General features: G+C 55.5%; 5 protein-coding genes across 5 annotated transcripts; 3 read left to right on the forward strand and 2 right to left on the reverse strand.

The window, feature by feature from the left end:
• Positions 1-427: 427 nt before the first annotated feature.
• On the forward strand, positions 428-1,855 carry UV8b_00648 (uncharacterized protein; the record flags this gene model as incomplete). Its single annotated transcript, XM_043138146.1, has 2 exons — positions 428-1,314; positions 1,459-1,855. 2 exons carry the CDS (start codon positions 428-430, stop codon positions 1,853-1,855), a joined length of 1,284 nt encoding a protein of 427 aa, XP_042994080.1.
• Positions 1,856-2,702: 847 nt separating this feature from the next.
• On the forward strand, positions 2,703-4,185 carry UV8b_00649 (uncharacterized protein; the record flags this gene model as incomplete). Its single annotated transcript, XM_043138147.1, has 4 exons — positions 2,703-3,183; positions 3,255-3,316; positions 3,391-3,504; positions 3,646-4,185. 4 exons carry the CDS (start codon positions 2,703-2,705, stop codon positions 4,183-4,185), a joined length of 1,197 nt encoding a protein of 398 aa, XP_042994081.1.
• Positions 4,186-4,435: 250 nt separating this feature from the next.
• UV8b_00650 (uncharacterized protein) lies at positions 4,436-8,348 on the reverse strand (the record flags this gene model as incomplete). The annotated part of the gene is made up of 2 exons (XM_043138148.1): positions 4,436-7,996; positions 8,073-8,348. 2 exons carry the CDS (start codon positions 8,346-8,348, stop codon positions 4,436-4,438), a joined length of 3,837 nt encoding a protein of 1,278 aa, XP_042994082.1.
• A 916-nt stretch (positions 8,349-9,264) lies between these two features.
• Positions 9,265-11,015, forward strand: UV8b_00651 (uncharacterized protein; the record flags this gene model as incomplete). The annotated part of the gene is made up of 3 exons (XM_043138149.1): positions 9,265-9,306; positions 9,407-10,034; positions 10,099-11,015. 3 exons carry the CDS (start codon positions 9,265-9,267, stop codon positions 11,013-11,015), a joined length of 1,587 nt encoding a protein of 528 aa, XP_042994083.1.
• Positions 11,016-11,225: 210 nt separating this feature from the next.
• Positions 11,226-12,298, reverse strand: UV8b_00652 (uncharacterized protein; the record flags this gene model as incomplete). Its single annotated transcript, XM_043138150.1, has 2 exons — positions 11,226-12,028; positions 12,253-12,298. 2 exons carry the CDS (start codon positions 12,296-12,298, stop codon positions 11,226-11,228), a joined length of 849 nt encoding a protein of 282 aa, XP_042994084.1.
• Positions 12,299-12,880: the final 582 nt, after the last annotated feature.

Below are 12,880 nucleotides of genomic sequence, written 5' to 3' on the forward strand. Positions count from 1 at the left end.
TTTGGCAACTTGCTACTAAGTACCAGACATATGCATAATGCGAGGCTCCAGGGGGGCAGCGCAGCCAGCCAGCCAAAGAAAGCAAACGGGTCAGGTTGCCCACCAGACAAGACACAAGACATATTGACCCCATCAATGCGCGTGGCTCCATGCGGAATACCAGCCACACCACGCCCGCCTCGCACCTCCCAGTTAGGGATGGCGTGGCTGCCACAACATCGTCAAAGCTTCCTTTCCCCTAGCTCTTGCATCACCCCAGCGGCAGACCTTTGCAAGGCAAGGGGTCATGCTCGACCGCTGTTGTGCCCCTGAGGAGGCTTCTACAACCTCTTAAGACCCCGTCTTTTTTCTTCACAGTCTTTTCTGTGATGCACCCACGAACTGACCAAAGGCAGTTTCGTTCAGATTCGAGTCGCTCCCGCTCACCATGGAATCATGCTGGCCAAACCGTCCCATTCAGTCCCTAACCGCCATATTCTTGGCTTGGAAGAGCTTCCTTGTTGCTATCGCGCTCGGAACCGCAGTAGCGCGAGACTATGACACTTCCACAGGCCTCTTTTTCGACCGAATGTACGGAGCTAATGCCACGGTCCCGACGCTTGCAGCCAAACTGACAAGATGGGACGCCTTGTACTTTATGCATTCCACCATCAAGGGCTACGTCTACGAGCAAGAATGGGCTTTTGGGATCGGTCTTCCGGCTACGGTCGGGGCGCTGGCACGAACACTCGCAGGCTTCACTCGCCCAAGTCATGCTGTCGAGCCGATGGTGGCCATTGCCATTGCCCATGCGTCTCATTTCGTTGCCGTGCTGGCACTGCACCGTCTCACCATGATGCTCTCCTGCAATGCCAGACTCGCATTTATCGCATCCGCACTGCACATATTTTCGCCAGCCGGTCTGTTCCTCTCGGCCCCGTACAACGAGAGCCCCTTTGCGTGTCTCTCCTTTGTGGGCAACCTGCTCTTCGCCATGGGACTCGGAACCCAGCCGACATTGAGAGGGGAGGCGGCAATCGTTGCGGCTGGCACCTCGATTGGTCTGGCCACTACGTTCCGGAGCAATGGCCTGACGAGCGGGCTCTTGTTTGCTGGTGAGGCGCTCCGCCGTGTCGTTGCTTTGATCAACTCACCCTCGCCCAGTCGCCTGCTATCCTTGGCTACTCCTGTTCTAGGTGGTCTTTGTGTAGCCTCTGGCTCGGTGGTACCACAAGTCTTGGCGTGGGTGAGATACTGCCAGTCTTCTGATGTCTCTCGGCCGTGGTGCGACACGACGTTTCCCAGCATCTATACCTTTGTGCAGGACCATTACTGGTACGTTGGCCGGTATTGACGTTGCCTCATCATGCTCGACTTTCTTTTTTTTTTCCTGTTTCTGTTTTTTTTTTCCTAGTTTTTTTTCTTACAATTTTTAAAAGAAAGCGAACTTGCCCCGACTAAATGTTGTTTTGTGCGCAGGAACGTAGGCTTCATGAGGTACTGGACCTTGAACCAAGTTCCCTTGTTCCTCCTCGCTGGCCCGATGCTTGCAATCTTGATCAAGTCTGGAGTGGAACTTTGCCGACAACCACAACAACTCACTTTAGGTGCGGAAAATGACACCAAGTCAAAATTGAATGTGTTTGTGCGTGCTCTAGCCATCAGCCAGACTGTCATTGCCGCCTTGGCCATCACAACATACCACGTTCAGATTATCACGCGGATTTCGTCAGGGTATCCTGTGTGGTACTGGTGGGTAGCCAGTTGCCTGATGGATCATAAAAGGCAGCGCGTTGGAACCGCCATTGTTATGTTCATGGTCATGTATGGGGGGATCCAGGCCGCACTATTTGCCTCGTTTCTACCGCCAGCCTAGATTTATCCCTCGAAGAATGATTGGAAAATGTTTCTCCGAGCGCCGTGTCAAAGCATGCTCATTCGTGGAGACGCCTCTCAAGGTAGGCCTGGTACCATCGCCGTTTCATTCTGAAAGTTGTCAATATATCTGCTAACGCTGGGCAATGGCAGGAGAACGTTTTCCAAAATCGAGCATCAGCTCGCGAGTAGCTCAACCATTCATTTTTTGTTCACCTCTACAAACTTTGCTCTGCCCCGTACATGGGGTTTCGGAAAACAATATCCGCATCAATGATCATACATCAGGCCTGGTCCGTGATCAACTGTACCCATGTCGGGGCACAGACCGACAAACTGATTCATGGGTCTGCACCCGTTCAACCACGAGCTTTTAACGAATCATTCGGCACACAGAAGAAGTAAAAAAAAAAAAAAAAATGCGGGCAGTCGTTTTGGTACCTCTGGTGCCCGGATTGCAGATGCAGGCCGTCACGGCAGCAAATCATGCTGCCTGATCTCTACGCGAGACATGCAAACGATACAAGGCCATGCACATCCAACCTTTTGCAATTCACACAAAGCCACGCCCACAAGACTCTTCACACAAAACACAACCGCAATATATACCCACCTCCCACAGAGAGTCTACGTCTCGATCTACGTCCACCGCCTTTGCGCGATTACCTCGACAGGTTCACTCCCACCTTGTGCATATATAGTCTTCTGCCTCGCACGAAGACGCTATAAGCCGCGATAGGTCCCTTAGATCCCACAAAAGCCTGCTCCAGATTCGCCCAGCTGACAAGACCATGATGCCCAGCTCAACAGCAGACTTTGCTGTGGGTACCACACTTGCTCAATCTGACATGGAACTTCGTGGCTCAACAACTACCATCCTCCCCAGCACCCAGGCATGCAATATACACGGTGACGACGACAACGCCCACTCGGATACCACGAAGCAGCGGAACCTTGCTCAGGACGAGGATGATCTGCAACTATGGCTTGACCACACTGGCTTCTTTGATTTGCAATATCGAAAGGAGATACTCGCCAGTGTGCGCGAGCTGAAGGCAATAGAGCTAGCAAAGGCCAAGGTCATGATGAGGATTCGGAATAGCCGACCTTCTAGGCAGCCCCAGGCTGACGCAGTATCAACGCCGTTGCATGCTCCCGAATCCGCTTCACAGTACCAACCAACTACTTCCTCCTCGCCGTCGCTTACTCCCTCGTCAATCAGGTATTACCAGGGGGAACGAGGACGCCCCGAGGGTGCCAGAGCGGAAAAGCAGCCTCACTCACCCGTATCGCAACCATTTTCCCTGAGAACTGCTCCCAACAAGAAGAGTCAGCACGCTTATCCCGTCCCCCCCCCCCACTTTTCATTGCCAAATGGCGCCGAGGCTGACTTGTGCCAGACACACGTTACTTTCTCGTAAAATCATTGAATATGACCAATGTGTACATGTCTCAGAAAGATGCAAGTCGAGCAACACCCCTGCCAAAGTAACAAGCATAAAACGGACACCCGAAGACATGCTAACCGCCCTATAGGGCCTATGGGTAACGCAAACCAAGAACGGTGCACTGTTCAGAGACGCATTTCGAACATGTAGATCCGTCGTGCTCTTCTTCTCCGTAAACAAGTCCAAGGCCTTCCAGGGATATGTATGTTGTCAACCCCCCCCCCCCCCTCCCTTCTGAGCGACTAGAATCGACAGTCAACGTTGAAACGTTCCAACAACAAAATGAAAAAAAAGGAACCGTCACTCCCTTTCTGTTCCGTAATTAATTTTTGCTAATGACCAGGCGAAAATGACGTCCGCTCCGGACGGCAATATCACTCGCCCCGGGTGGATTAATACCACCATGGCTGACATGTCAACTACATTCCCTTTCCACGTCAGCTGGCTCAACGCTTTCGAGACCCCTTTCGATCAATTTGGGGATCTGAAAAACCACCTCTATGAAGACCGTCCCGTGTTTTTCGGGCGAGACGGGCAAGAGTACCCTGACGAGTGCGGCGTCAAAATGTTGGAGATTATGGACAGAGCCAAGGCCGCCGCCGAGGGACTTCGATCGTCGCCGACGGCCACCCCTCTTTCTCCTTCCGACTCCATACGGAAGGCATACATGTGTGTGGGCGCCGAAGACGGCCACGGCGGAGCGGGAGCGCGGGCGGCGTCTTCGGCATCAGCTGGCAGGTCTGGCGCTACTCGCAGCGAGGGTCTAAGTGGTTCTAGATGGAAGAGGAACGAGTCAGAGATTGTGGTTTCAAGCCTCGATTCCGACGGCGATGCCCGGCAGCCAGAAACGGTGAATGAGTACCTGTTGTTGGACTATCCTTGAGCATTTGCAGACGCCAGCCGATCATGTCAGGCAGTATAAGAATGATAGCAGCATATATTCAGGTGTATTAAGCTTTGATTCTTCCCCCAAACCCCCGATCCCCCGCTCCTCCCATGCTCATACAATGCAACCCTGCGTACAGATCCGTATCCGCTTGCGCCCGTTACGCAGTACTCGCTTGCGCGAAACGCAACCACGTCGCCAGTCCAAATGTGACGGGACCGGGTTTCCCGCCACCGGCTTCCCGTGTTCAGTAATCCTCCTCCTCTGAGTCGCTGTTGTCATGGACCCGAATCGCTCGCCACCTCCTGTCCGTCAGGTCTTGAGCTGCCGTGCCCTCGCTTTCCGGATCCACGTAGCCGCTCCCGCCGGCAACGCTCAGCGCGACAGGCAAGAACACCAGTGCATGCAAGCCCGCGACCACGACCAGGGACAGCCAGACTCTGAAGTAGTAGATCTCGAAAATCTTGGACCGGGTAAACGCCAGCACGCAGACCCCCAGAAACTTGGTCACGATGATGCCGGAGAAGACGGAGCCGCCGACGTTGACGAGGGCTGTCCAAGAGCGCGCGTCCCTGCCGCGCAGAGTGGTGTTGTTGCTCTGCATGACGGTCCGGGAAGGGAACGTGAAAGCTCTGCATATGTGGGCGCAGAACTCGACGGATATGCCCACGCAGATGACGAGATTGACCAGGGATACTGCGTTGAGGGACACGCCAAAGACTGCCATGGCGCCCATGATGTCGACAACGCACATGAAGACGGTGACGGTCAAGACAGCCGAGGTCCGTGCCGATCCGAGGAGCGCAGAGGCGACGACGAGAACGATGCCGAAGAGCGCCGACAGCAGGCTCGCCGTGAGTTGCACAATGGTGAGGTACTGGTCGAAGAATATGTAAAACACGCTGTAGGGGAACACATCCGCGCCGGTTCTCTGGCCAATCTCGGACGCGATACGGCGGGCCGACGAGTATGCGCCGATGAAGTCAGCCTGGCTGCGGAGAGGGGTGTGCGCCGTCCGGAAATGGCTGGCTTGGACGCTTTGGTCGTCGCCGCCGATGACTACTGCGTCGCCGTAGGCTGCCATGCCTCCCAGGGGGCACTCCTCGTCCGCGGGAGAGGACAGGAACTTGTGGAGGTGGTGGACGAACTCCTTGCCTTCGGGCATGCCGTACAGGGTCGTGTTCCACGAGGGCTTTCGTCCTGCAAAGCACGTCTTACCATCCTCCACGCAGCATTGCTCGTACATCGGATTCAGCCACAGGAAGAAGTCGTCCAGCCAGCTAGCAGCGGGGGAAGCAATGTAGGACACTTCCGGTCGTTGTCTTTCGAGTTCCAGGGTGTTAGCCAAGGACAGCGACTGGCAAGAGGTGAATCTGGAACAGAGTTGCTGCTGCTGTTCTCGGCGCGACACGTCAACCCCTCGCGTGACAAAGTACACGGGAGGGCCCGTCTCCATGTAGTCGTACAAGTCGTTGAAGTACGGGATCAAGTACGACCCGTCGGGAATCGCCACTCGCTGGTCGAGGCCGATTTCAATCTTGGGCAGCAGCGCAAGGGCGGCGGCAAACGCGCCGAGGAAGACGGTGATGACGCCAATCTTGACACGTTTACCCAGAAGACGAGGCGCATACGTATTCTTGATGAAGACCTGCAGGAAGGTTTCCTCTTCGATTTCCGACACCCTTCCTCCTCCGGCGTAGCTGTTGCTGCCGTTGAGGTGGATGCGAGCCTTTTTGACTTGCCACCATGGCCAAAGCTCGCATCGGTGGTCTTCAACACGCATCTGGTTCAGGGCCAGGAAGGACACAAACATGGTCGTCTGCAGAAGCGCGTTGACCAGCACCGCTCCCGCTGCGTAGGCAGCAAAGTTGCGAACCGCGGGCATGCCCACGGCAGCACCCAGTGCGAAGGCGACGGTTTCCGTCAGCGCAGAGAACAAGATGGAGGGTCCCATGCGTCCAAGGGCTCTCGCGACACGCTCCTCCACCATCTGGTCCGGGCAGCTCACGTTGACTCGCTCAAGCTCGTGAACAATCAGGAAGATGTTGTCCACGCCAACGGCAAGTACGATAAAGGGGATGACCTCTACGATTATGAGAGTCGCCTTGAGACCTACCCAAGAGAAGAATCCGATCGATGCGGCAATAGACATCAAGACAATCAGGATACCCACGAGTCCTAGTGTGACCTTTGGCTCGACAAGCAGCAGCGCTGGGTTCCTAAAGATGTGTTTCAGAGGGGTGCCCAGCGCCATACAGACGTAGATGAACATGACGATGTAGCTGACGACGATGATCTTGGCGTCTGTGTTTGTGGACTTGTTCAACTCTTGTTCCAGGCTGATTTCGGTGGTGAAGGACAACCGGAGCCCTCTCTGCTCGGCCTCCTCTTGCACCTCAAGGAGGCGATCTCGAAGTCGGTTTTCCCAGTCTATAACCCTCCCTCGGGCATCACTGCCTTCGGGTGGGTTATTGACGACCCATGTCACAGTAATGGCCTGCGCATCGGCGACGTCGCTGTGATAGCCGCCCAGGATCATCCCAGGCTCGATAGGCTGGCCGAATTCTGGGCGGCAGTCGACGGGCGAACTGGCGCAGCTGCGTAAATCATCTTTCCAGGTTTTGGCATCGATCACGCCGCCCTTGGAAAACCAGTATCCACTGACTGATTGAACGACGCAAGCATCGTTCATAGGTTTGAAGCAGACATCGCGAAGAGTTTTACCATATGTTTCGCTCTCAAGTGCCTCGATGCTTTTCTCGACGTCGACCCACCACTTGAGGGTGTCGTAGCTGAGGACGGAACCAGGTCCAGCAGGATTCGTGTCATTGACAAGGAAAACCTTTTCCGCGCGATAGAAGGGTCCAAAGTTGGAGTCAAAGTAGACTTTCTCCTGCGCAGCAGCTGATGACGGACTGACCCAGAGTCTCGCCGGGTCTTTTTCCAAGTCGAACCTGAACAAACCCGCGCTCAGTACTGCCACAATCAAGAGACTGGCGCCAATTGTAAGGGATGGAAAGCGTGATGCAGAGTGACCCAGTCGGTAGAATATATCGTCACAGCGATCGTTTATCCAATAGCTCTTTGTCGGCCGATCGCGCATGGCTTCCGTCAATACGGGGCCTCCTTCATCCTCGTCGTCGTTATGCGAGGATTCGTGCAGTAATCTTGTCCTTTCAACTTGATGCTCTGCATACTTTTTCCAAGCGAATCTGCCAAAGAGGGATGTGGCGAAAACAAAGAGTAGCACCGAATAGGTGAAGATGGACGCAAAGGAAAGGCAAGGAAGTGCGCCAACATGGCAAGCACCCGGTTGCTTGACGGCGGGAAGCTCGGGGCATACTTCGGGACAGTCCACACAAACGCATCTGTAGTCAGGGTCCTCGTCGTTGCACTTTTTGGGATTCATGTCTTTCGACCCCATGTTGGGTTCCTGGTACGACTCGGGAAAGTTAATCTGGAACGGTGAGCCAACCAGTGGCTTCTTGTCGCCCAAAAACTTGAGCATCGCATGATAATCTTTGGCACCGCCTCCTATCAAATCCATAGCTCGGCTATTGGCACCTCCGAACTTGACCTCCTTGCAGCTGTCATAGAGGCCAGAGCCATACCTTTCGGATATAAGATGGTCTAGCTCGGTGACCAGCAGCTTACCGTTCTTCGGAGCAGCTTGGGTGACGTTGACAAAGGTTGATTGATCGGGAGAACAAGTAAACTGGCAAAACATGTTGAAAAAGTTGCTTTTGCAAGCTGGACATGAGCCGATCAAAGTGTTTGGCGTTCCGAGTTCGGACTTGAGAGAGCGAACCTAGACGTTTGGGCTGTGAGCGACTGTTGGGCGAATGGGAGATTCCATCAGCTTCATTTCGCGGGATTTGCATTACCTGATCCAACGTGCAGCATACTTGGACATGATTCCACTCGGCACCACAGAGCTCAACAAGCTCCTTGCGGAGCTCGGCATCGGCATCATGAGCTGGGTCATTGTCCACACATGGGAGCTGCTTGCCAAAGAAGCTCTGTTTGCCGCACTGGCCGCGGAAGGCGCATCGGCCAGGCTCGTGTTTCGGGGTAAAGGGAGATGGGTTTGAGAAGGCGGCCGCAGTCGCACTGCAGAGAGCCAAGGCCACTCCTGGAAGAGATGCGCCAATGTGAGGCATCTCTGGCGGTAGACCGGGCCGTATCGGCCGTGGCGGAGAAGATGCTGGAAGCTGATGCGAGGCGGAAGGGTCTGTCGACGTCGATAGATGCGCTCAGCTTTGTGAATATTTTGAAGAATGCTTTCATCAGTGGTGTCCGAGGCCGGGGAGGGGGTCACGTATTGAAGGCTCCGGACAGAGTACGGAGTAGGGAAACAAGAATCCAACGATGATCGGGGGTGGCGTCCCAAGGCAGTGCTAGCTTTGGGCAGACAGCAGGCTAGCAGGCAGCAGGCAGCAGGGGCAGCAGGGGCAGCCAGTAGGTCATCGATCGATGCAAACAAGAAAGCTTGCTTGCATATGTGGAGGCGGGATTCGTGGTGGAGACGGGAACTTGAAGGATGATGGCTGGGGGTTGGGGGCGGGGATGTGCTGGGGGCAGTTGCTCAGCAGCAGTGCAGCAGTGCTGAACAACCGACCACCACTGAGTAATCCGTAAAGAGAGCAAACGGCAACGTGCACCGTGCAGCTTTGTGTGGGTTCGCCGACACGTGACATCATCGACTTGTCCATCACCTGGGCCCAGCTGGCGGCGGCGGCGTTGGGTCCCAGCCAAAAGGCACCAGGCCAGATGCAACACCAGACTGGAGAGAGAGAGAGAGAGAGAGAGAGAGAGAGAGAGAGAGAGAGAGAGAGAGAGAGAGAGCGAGATAAAGAGGGAGAGAGAAAAGAGGGCCGGCCTGGCTTCTCCCACAATTCTGCGGTGCGAGTTTAGCGTGTCACGTCATGAGTCAGGCTCTCTTCTTTGCTTCTTCACTCAAAGTCTTATTCGTATTCTCCGTTATTTTGGATAATGCCTTCTGCTAGGAACTTTTGCTTCTCGGCTACCATCTCTTTCTTTTGGTGGGGTTGACTGGACGTTCAAGGCTGCTTCGGTATGACAAAAGGACGTGAGTCTCAACTTCTACAGGAACTGGTGGTAAGTGCCGGAACCGTCCCGCTGTTGCCCCGACTTTACGCGCCATTGCCGTGACGGCCCTGCCCGGTAATGTTAACAAGAAGAAAATCGATCGATCCAGGAATCATTTCGCACCCTCCTAGACGAAGCTCTCATCGTCGCCATAGCGGGGGATTTTGATCTCACGGACCCTCTCGCCCACCAACAAGCCCAGACCACCCTGCGAGATTTGGCGCAAAACGTGCCAATAGAGGAAGCATCAGCATCCGTTCCTAGCGGTGCTCGCAATGGCACGAATGGCGGTGGCTCCAGTCATGCCCTGCACCGCGACCTTGCAGCAACTTCAACGACGAGCACTAGTTATCCGACATCGACCGCCCACTTAACAGATACGACTGGCTCAAGCGCGCCCGTTTTTTCGCCTCGTTTGACATTCTTCAACAACGAGAGTCACGAGGACAAGTTGCATTTGCTGCAGAGCATGTTTGCTGAACTGAAAGAGTATGACGTGAAGTATTCGCTTAAAAAGGCAGATGGGGACCTCCAAACAGCGCTGGATGATCTGCTCAACGTCCAGTATCTACAAGCCACTGGGCAACAAGTAGAGGGAGTTGATGGCTTCTTCATTGCAGACTCGCATACAAAACCGGACAAGAAGAAGAGGAAGGGCAAGAAGCTGGCACTCTCGGATGCAGATCCTTCTGCCGACGGAGCCCCGACTTCACCGAGAGCCTCGCTAGAGACATGCGGTGCGTGCTTTCTTCCCGACCCTCTTCCCTTTTCCATCTTCGTTCCCGCTGACAGAAGACTCAGTCCAAGATGAAGCCGAGTACATTGCTGAGAGGTTTGGTATACGGCCAGACGAGGTCTTGCCTGTGTACAAGAAGAACCATGGTTCAAAAGGCGCTACTGTGACCGAGCTTCTCGGGCAATACATGTCTGTTGGAGTGGAGACTCAGGACGAACATGGCAAAGAATCGGCTGAAGCTCTGGCCAAGAAGTACCGCCACGTCCCCGAAGAGTATATGCGTACCATAGTCCATGTCGCCGGGTCCATCCCCCAATTCGCGGATGATATTGCAGCGCTTCTCAACCGACATTTCGGCAAACAGATCAAGGCCCACAAGATGGACCTTGCCTACCGACTGACACCCCTGCCACAACATGACATCGAAGGAGGGGAAGCATCCCCGACAATACCACCGCAAACAGCAGGCTGGGCTGCTAAGCCAGCGTGCTCGACCGTGACCGACTACGAGGAAGCGGTCAGTCGTGCCAATGCGTTTGATCAAGCAAGTCGCCATGCCGCGAGCTCTGCAGCGCAGTTGCAACGACGCGGAGCTTGCACTCACCTGTACAGACAAGCGGCCAGTTACTACACAGATCGAGCTCGGGAGCAAGCTCGGTACGCCCAAAGCGCAAGGTCCACGGCTGCGGACATTCTCGTCGACGGGCAAAGTACGAATACTTGCATCGATCTCCACGGCGTCCCAGTACACGATGGTGTCAGAATCGCACGTCAAAGGGTGCGAGACTGGTGGCGAGGTCTCGGGGAAGTGAGAGCGCAAAGGCTGAGAGAGCGGGGCGGATTCACCATCATAACAGGGCTAGGTCGCCATAACGCCGGCGGCGTGTCCCACCTGCGACAGGCTGTGGCGGCAGCTCTTCTTCAAGACGGGTGGAAGCTGACTGTTGAGACGGGAAAGTTTGTCGTCACAGGGCGGCAGTGATGCGAGCGAGCGAGGCAACCTGGTCATGAAGTTTCTGCAGCATATGATGTGTGGAAGCGTTGGGACTGTAGCACATCCCATGTAGGGTGTTTGGATTGGATTTCTTGGCCCATTTCACGCCGTCTCATTTGTTTTACCATTGCATTTCCCCCCCCCAATCACGTACCGTAACGTTTTTGTATTCGGCGTCCCGGCAGAATATATCAATCTTCAAACAGGCTTGCTATCAATGGCCCGACCGCATCGTTCCCACACGATTCGGCCCGTCAGAATTGTGCTCAGCAACATGGCTATCGAGACGGTTCCCGGATCAAACTTGGCCAAGCCCGTGGTCGACGCAGGAATCACTAGGTCGAGAACCTCAGCTGCCAGCTTGACGGTCAAGCTCTTGATCTTGCCACCAAACTCCTGCGCCGCCGCCTCCCTCTCCTCCCTGCGCTTCTCCAGCGCAGCCGCTTTGGCCGCCCCGTCGCCCTCTCCGGCCTGACGCTTCTCATCCTCGACCTCTGCCACCAAACCGCCCCCAGTCGCGGGAACGGCACGATGAGCGTACGCGCGGGCGATCCTGACGCTCGAGCTCAGGATCGCGCAGGACAAGGCGGCAAGCCACAGACCCTGGGCCTGGCCGTCGAGCCGCACAGCCTCTTGCAGCCCAAAGACGGACAAGTGGGCCGTGGGAAGCAGGTCGGGCAGCGTGACCGACTCCATCATGCCGAAGAGGCCGAACAAGGTGTCGGCCATGATGGACAGCCAAGCTTCGGCGCTCTTGTCGGGCGCCGCGTAGGCCTTCCAGCTGGACTGGAAGCTGCCCAGGCACCAGAAGAGCCGGATGGCTCGCCGGGTGAGGTTCAGGTGGCTGCAGAGCTCCCGCATAGCCAGCTCGCTCGTCTTGGCGTCGCGCGCAGGACCCGTGGGGGGGAGGAGGAGGAGGAGCACCAGGGGGGTCAGGCGGGGGTAAAAGGAGAGGATTGACAGGACGGACTGGATGAAGCGCATGAAGCGTTCGAGACCGACTGCGTCTTGGTATTAGCACAGCGAACGGGTCTGGTGGGTTTGCATGCATGGCTCCGGCGCTACGGGCGGCATTGTGCTTGGGGATCAATTGACTTGGAAGCGAGCGAGGGAAGCGCGAACAAAGGGCACGCTTGTGTCTGGTGCGTTTGTGCGTCGGGGTTGTTGGCAAGCAGGGTGAACATGAGACGGCTGGGCGGTCAGGGAGATGCAGAGGTAGCCATACCAATGTCGGTCCCGAAAGCGACAAACTGCTCAAAGAATCCGGCCATGATGCGGAAGCCCCAGTGCTTCTAAATAAGTTGAAGCTTTGAATCTGGGTCTGCCCAGATACCCGGGGGTAGTAGGAGGTAGGAGGTAGGAGGTAGGAGGAGGAGGTATGAAGGGTACGGAGTAGGTGCAGGAGGTAAAGTTCTCACCGCGACGCCGCCACCTTTGGGACGGAGTGACCAGCCGTCACCGGTCGGTCGCATCCACCAAACTGGCTGGGGCTTGGGCCTTGGGCCTTGGGGAAACGCACGAGCGGAATGGATTGACGAAATCCAGCGGGAATTACACAGCAAGACTACATGTAGCTTTAGATGAGCAAACGAATTCTTCCCCGCTCCTCCCTCTCCCCTTTGATAAGCACGCACGCGTACCTACCTTGCTGAATTCCACGTTGGTGAGCGAGACGCGGCCAGGCAAAGACTCTCTCGACCAGGTACCCGTCGGCACGTTGTGGCGCTTTTATGGAAAGACTCCTCGGGGACAACATCTCATCAAGAACAAAGTAAAATACAACTACAGCGGCCAGCATGTGTCTACGGGTATGCGGGACGTAGATGACGGGGCCATGTCACCACACGAAGCTA

The sequence above is a fragment of the Ustilaginoidea virens genome, chromosome 1, assembly GCF_000687475.1.
Source record: "Ustilaginoidea virens chromosome 1, complete sequence".
NCBI classification, from domain to species: Eukaryota; Fungi; Ascomycota; class Sordariomycetes; order Hypocreales; family Clavicipitaceae; genus Ustilaginoidea; species Ustilaginoidea virens.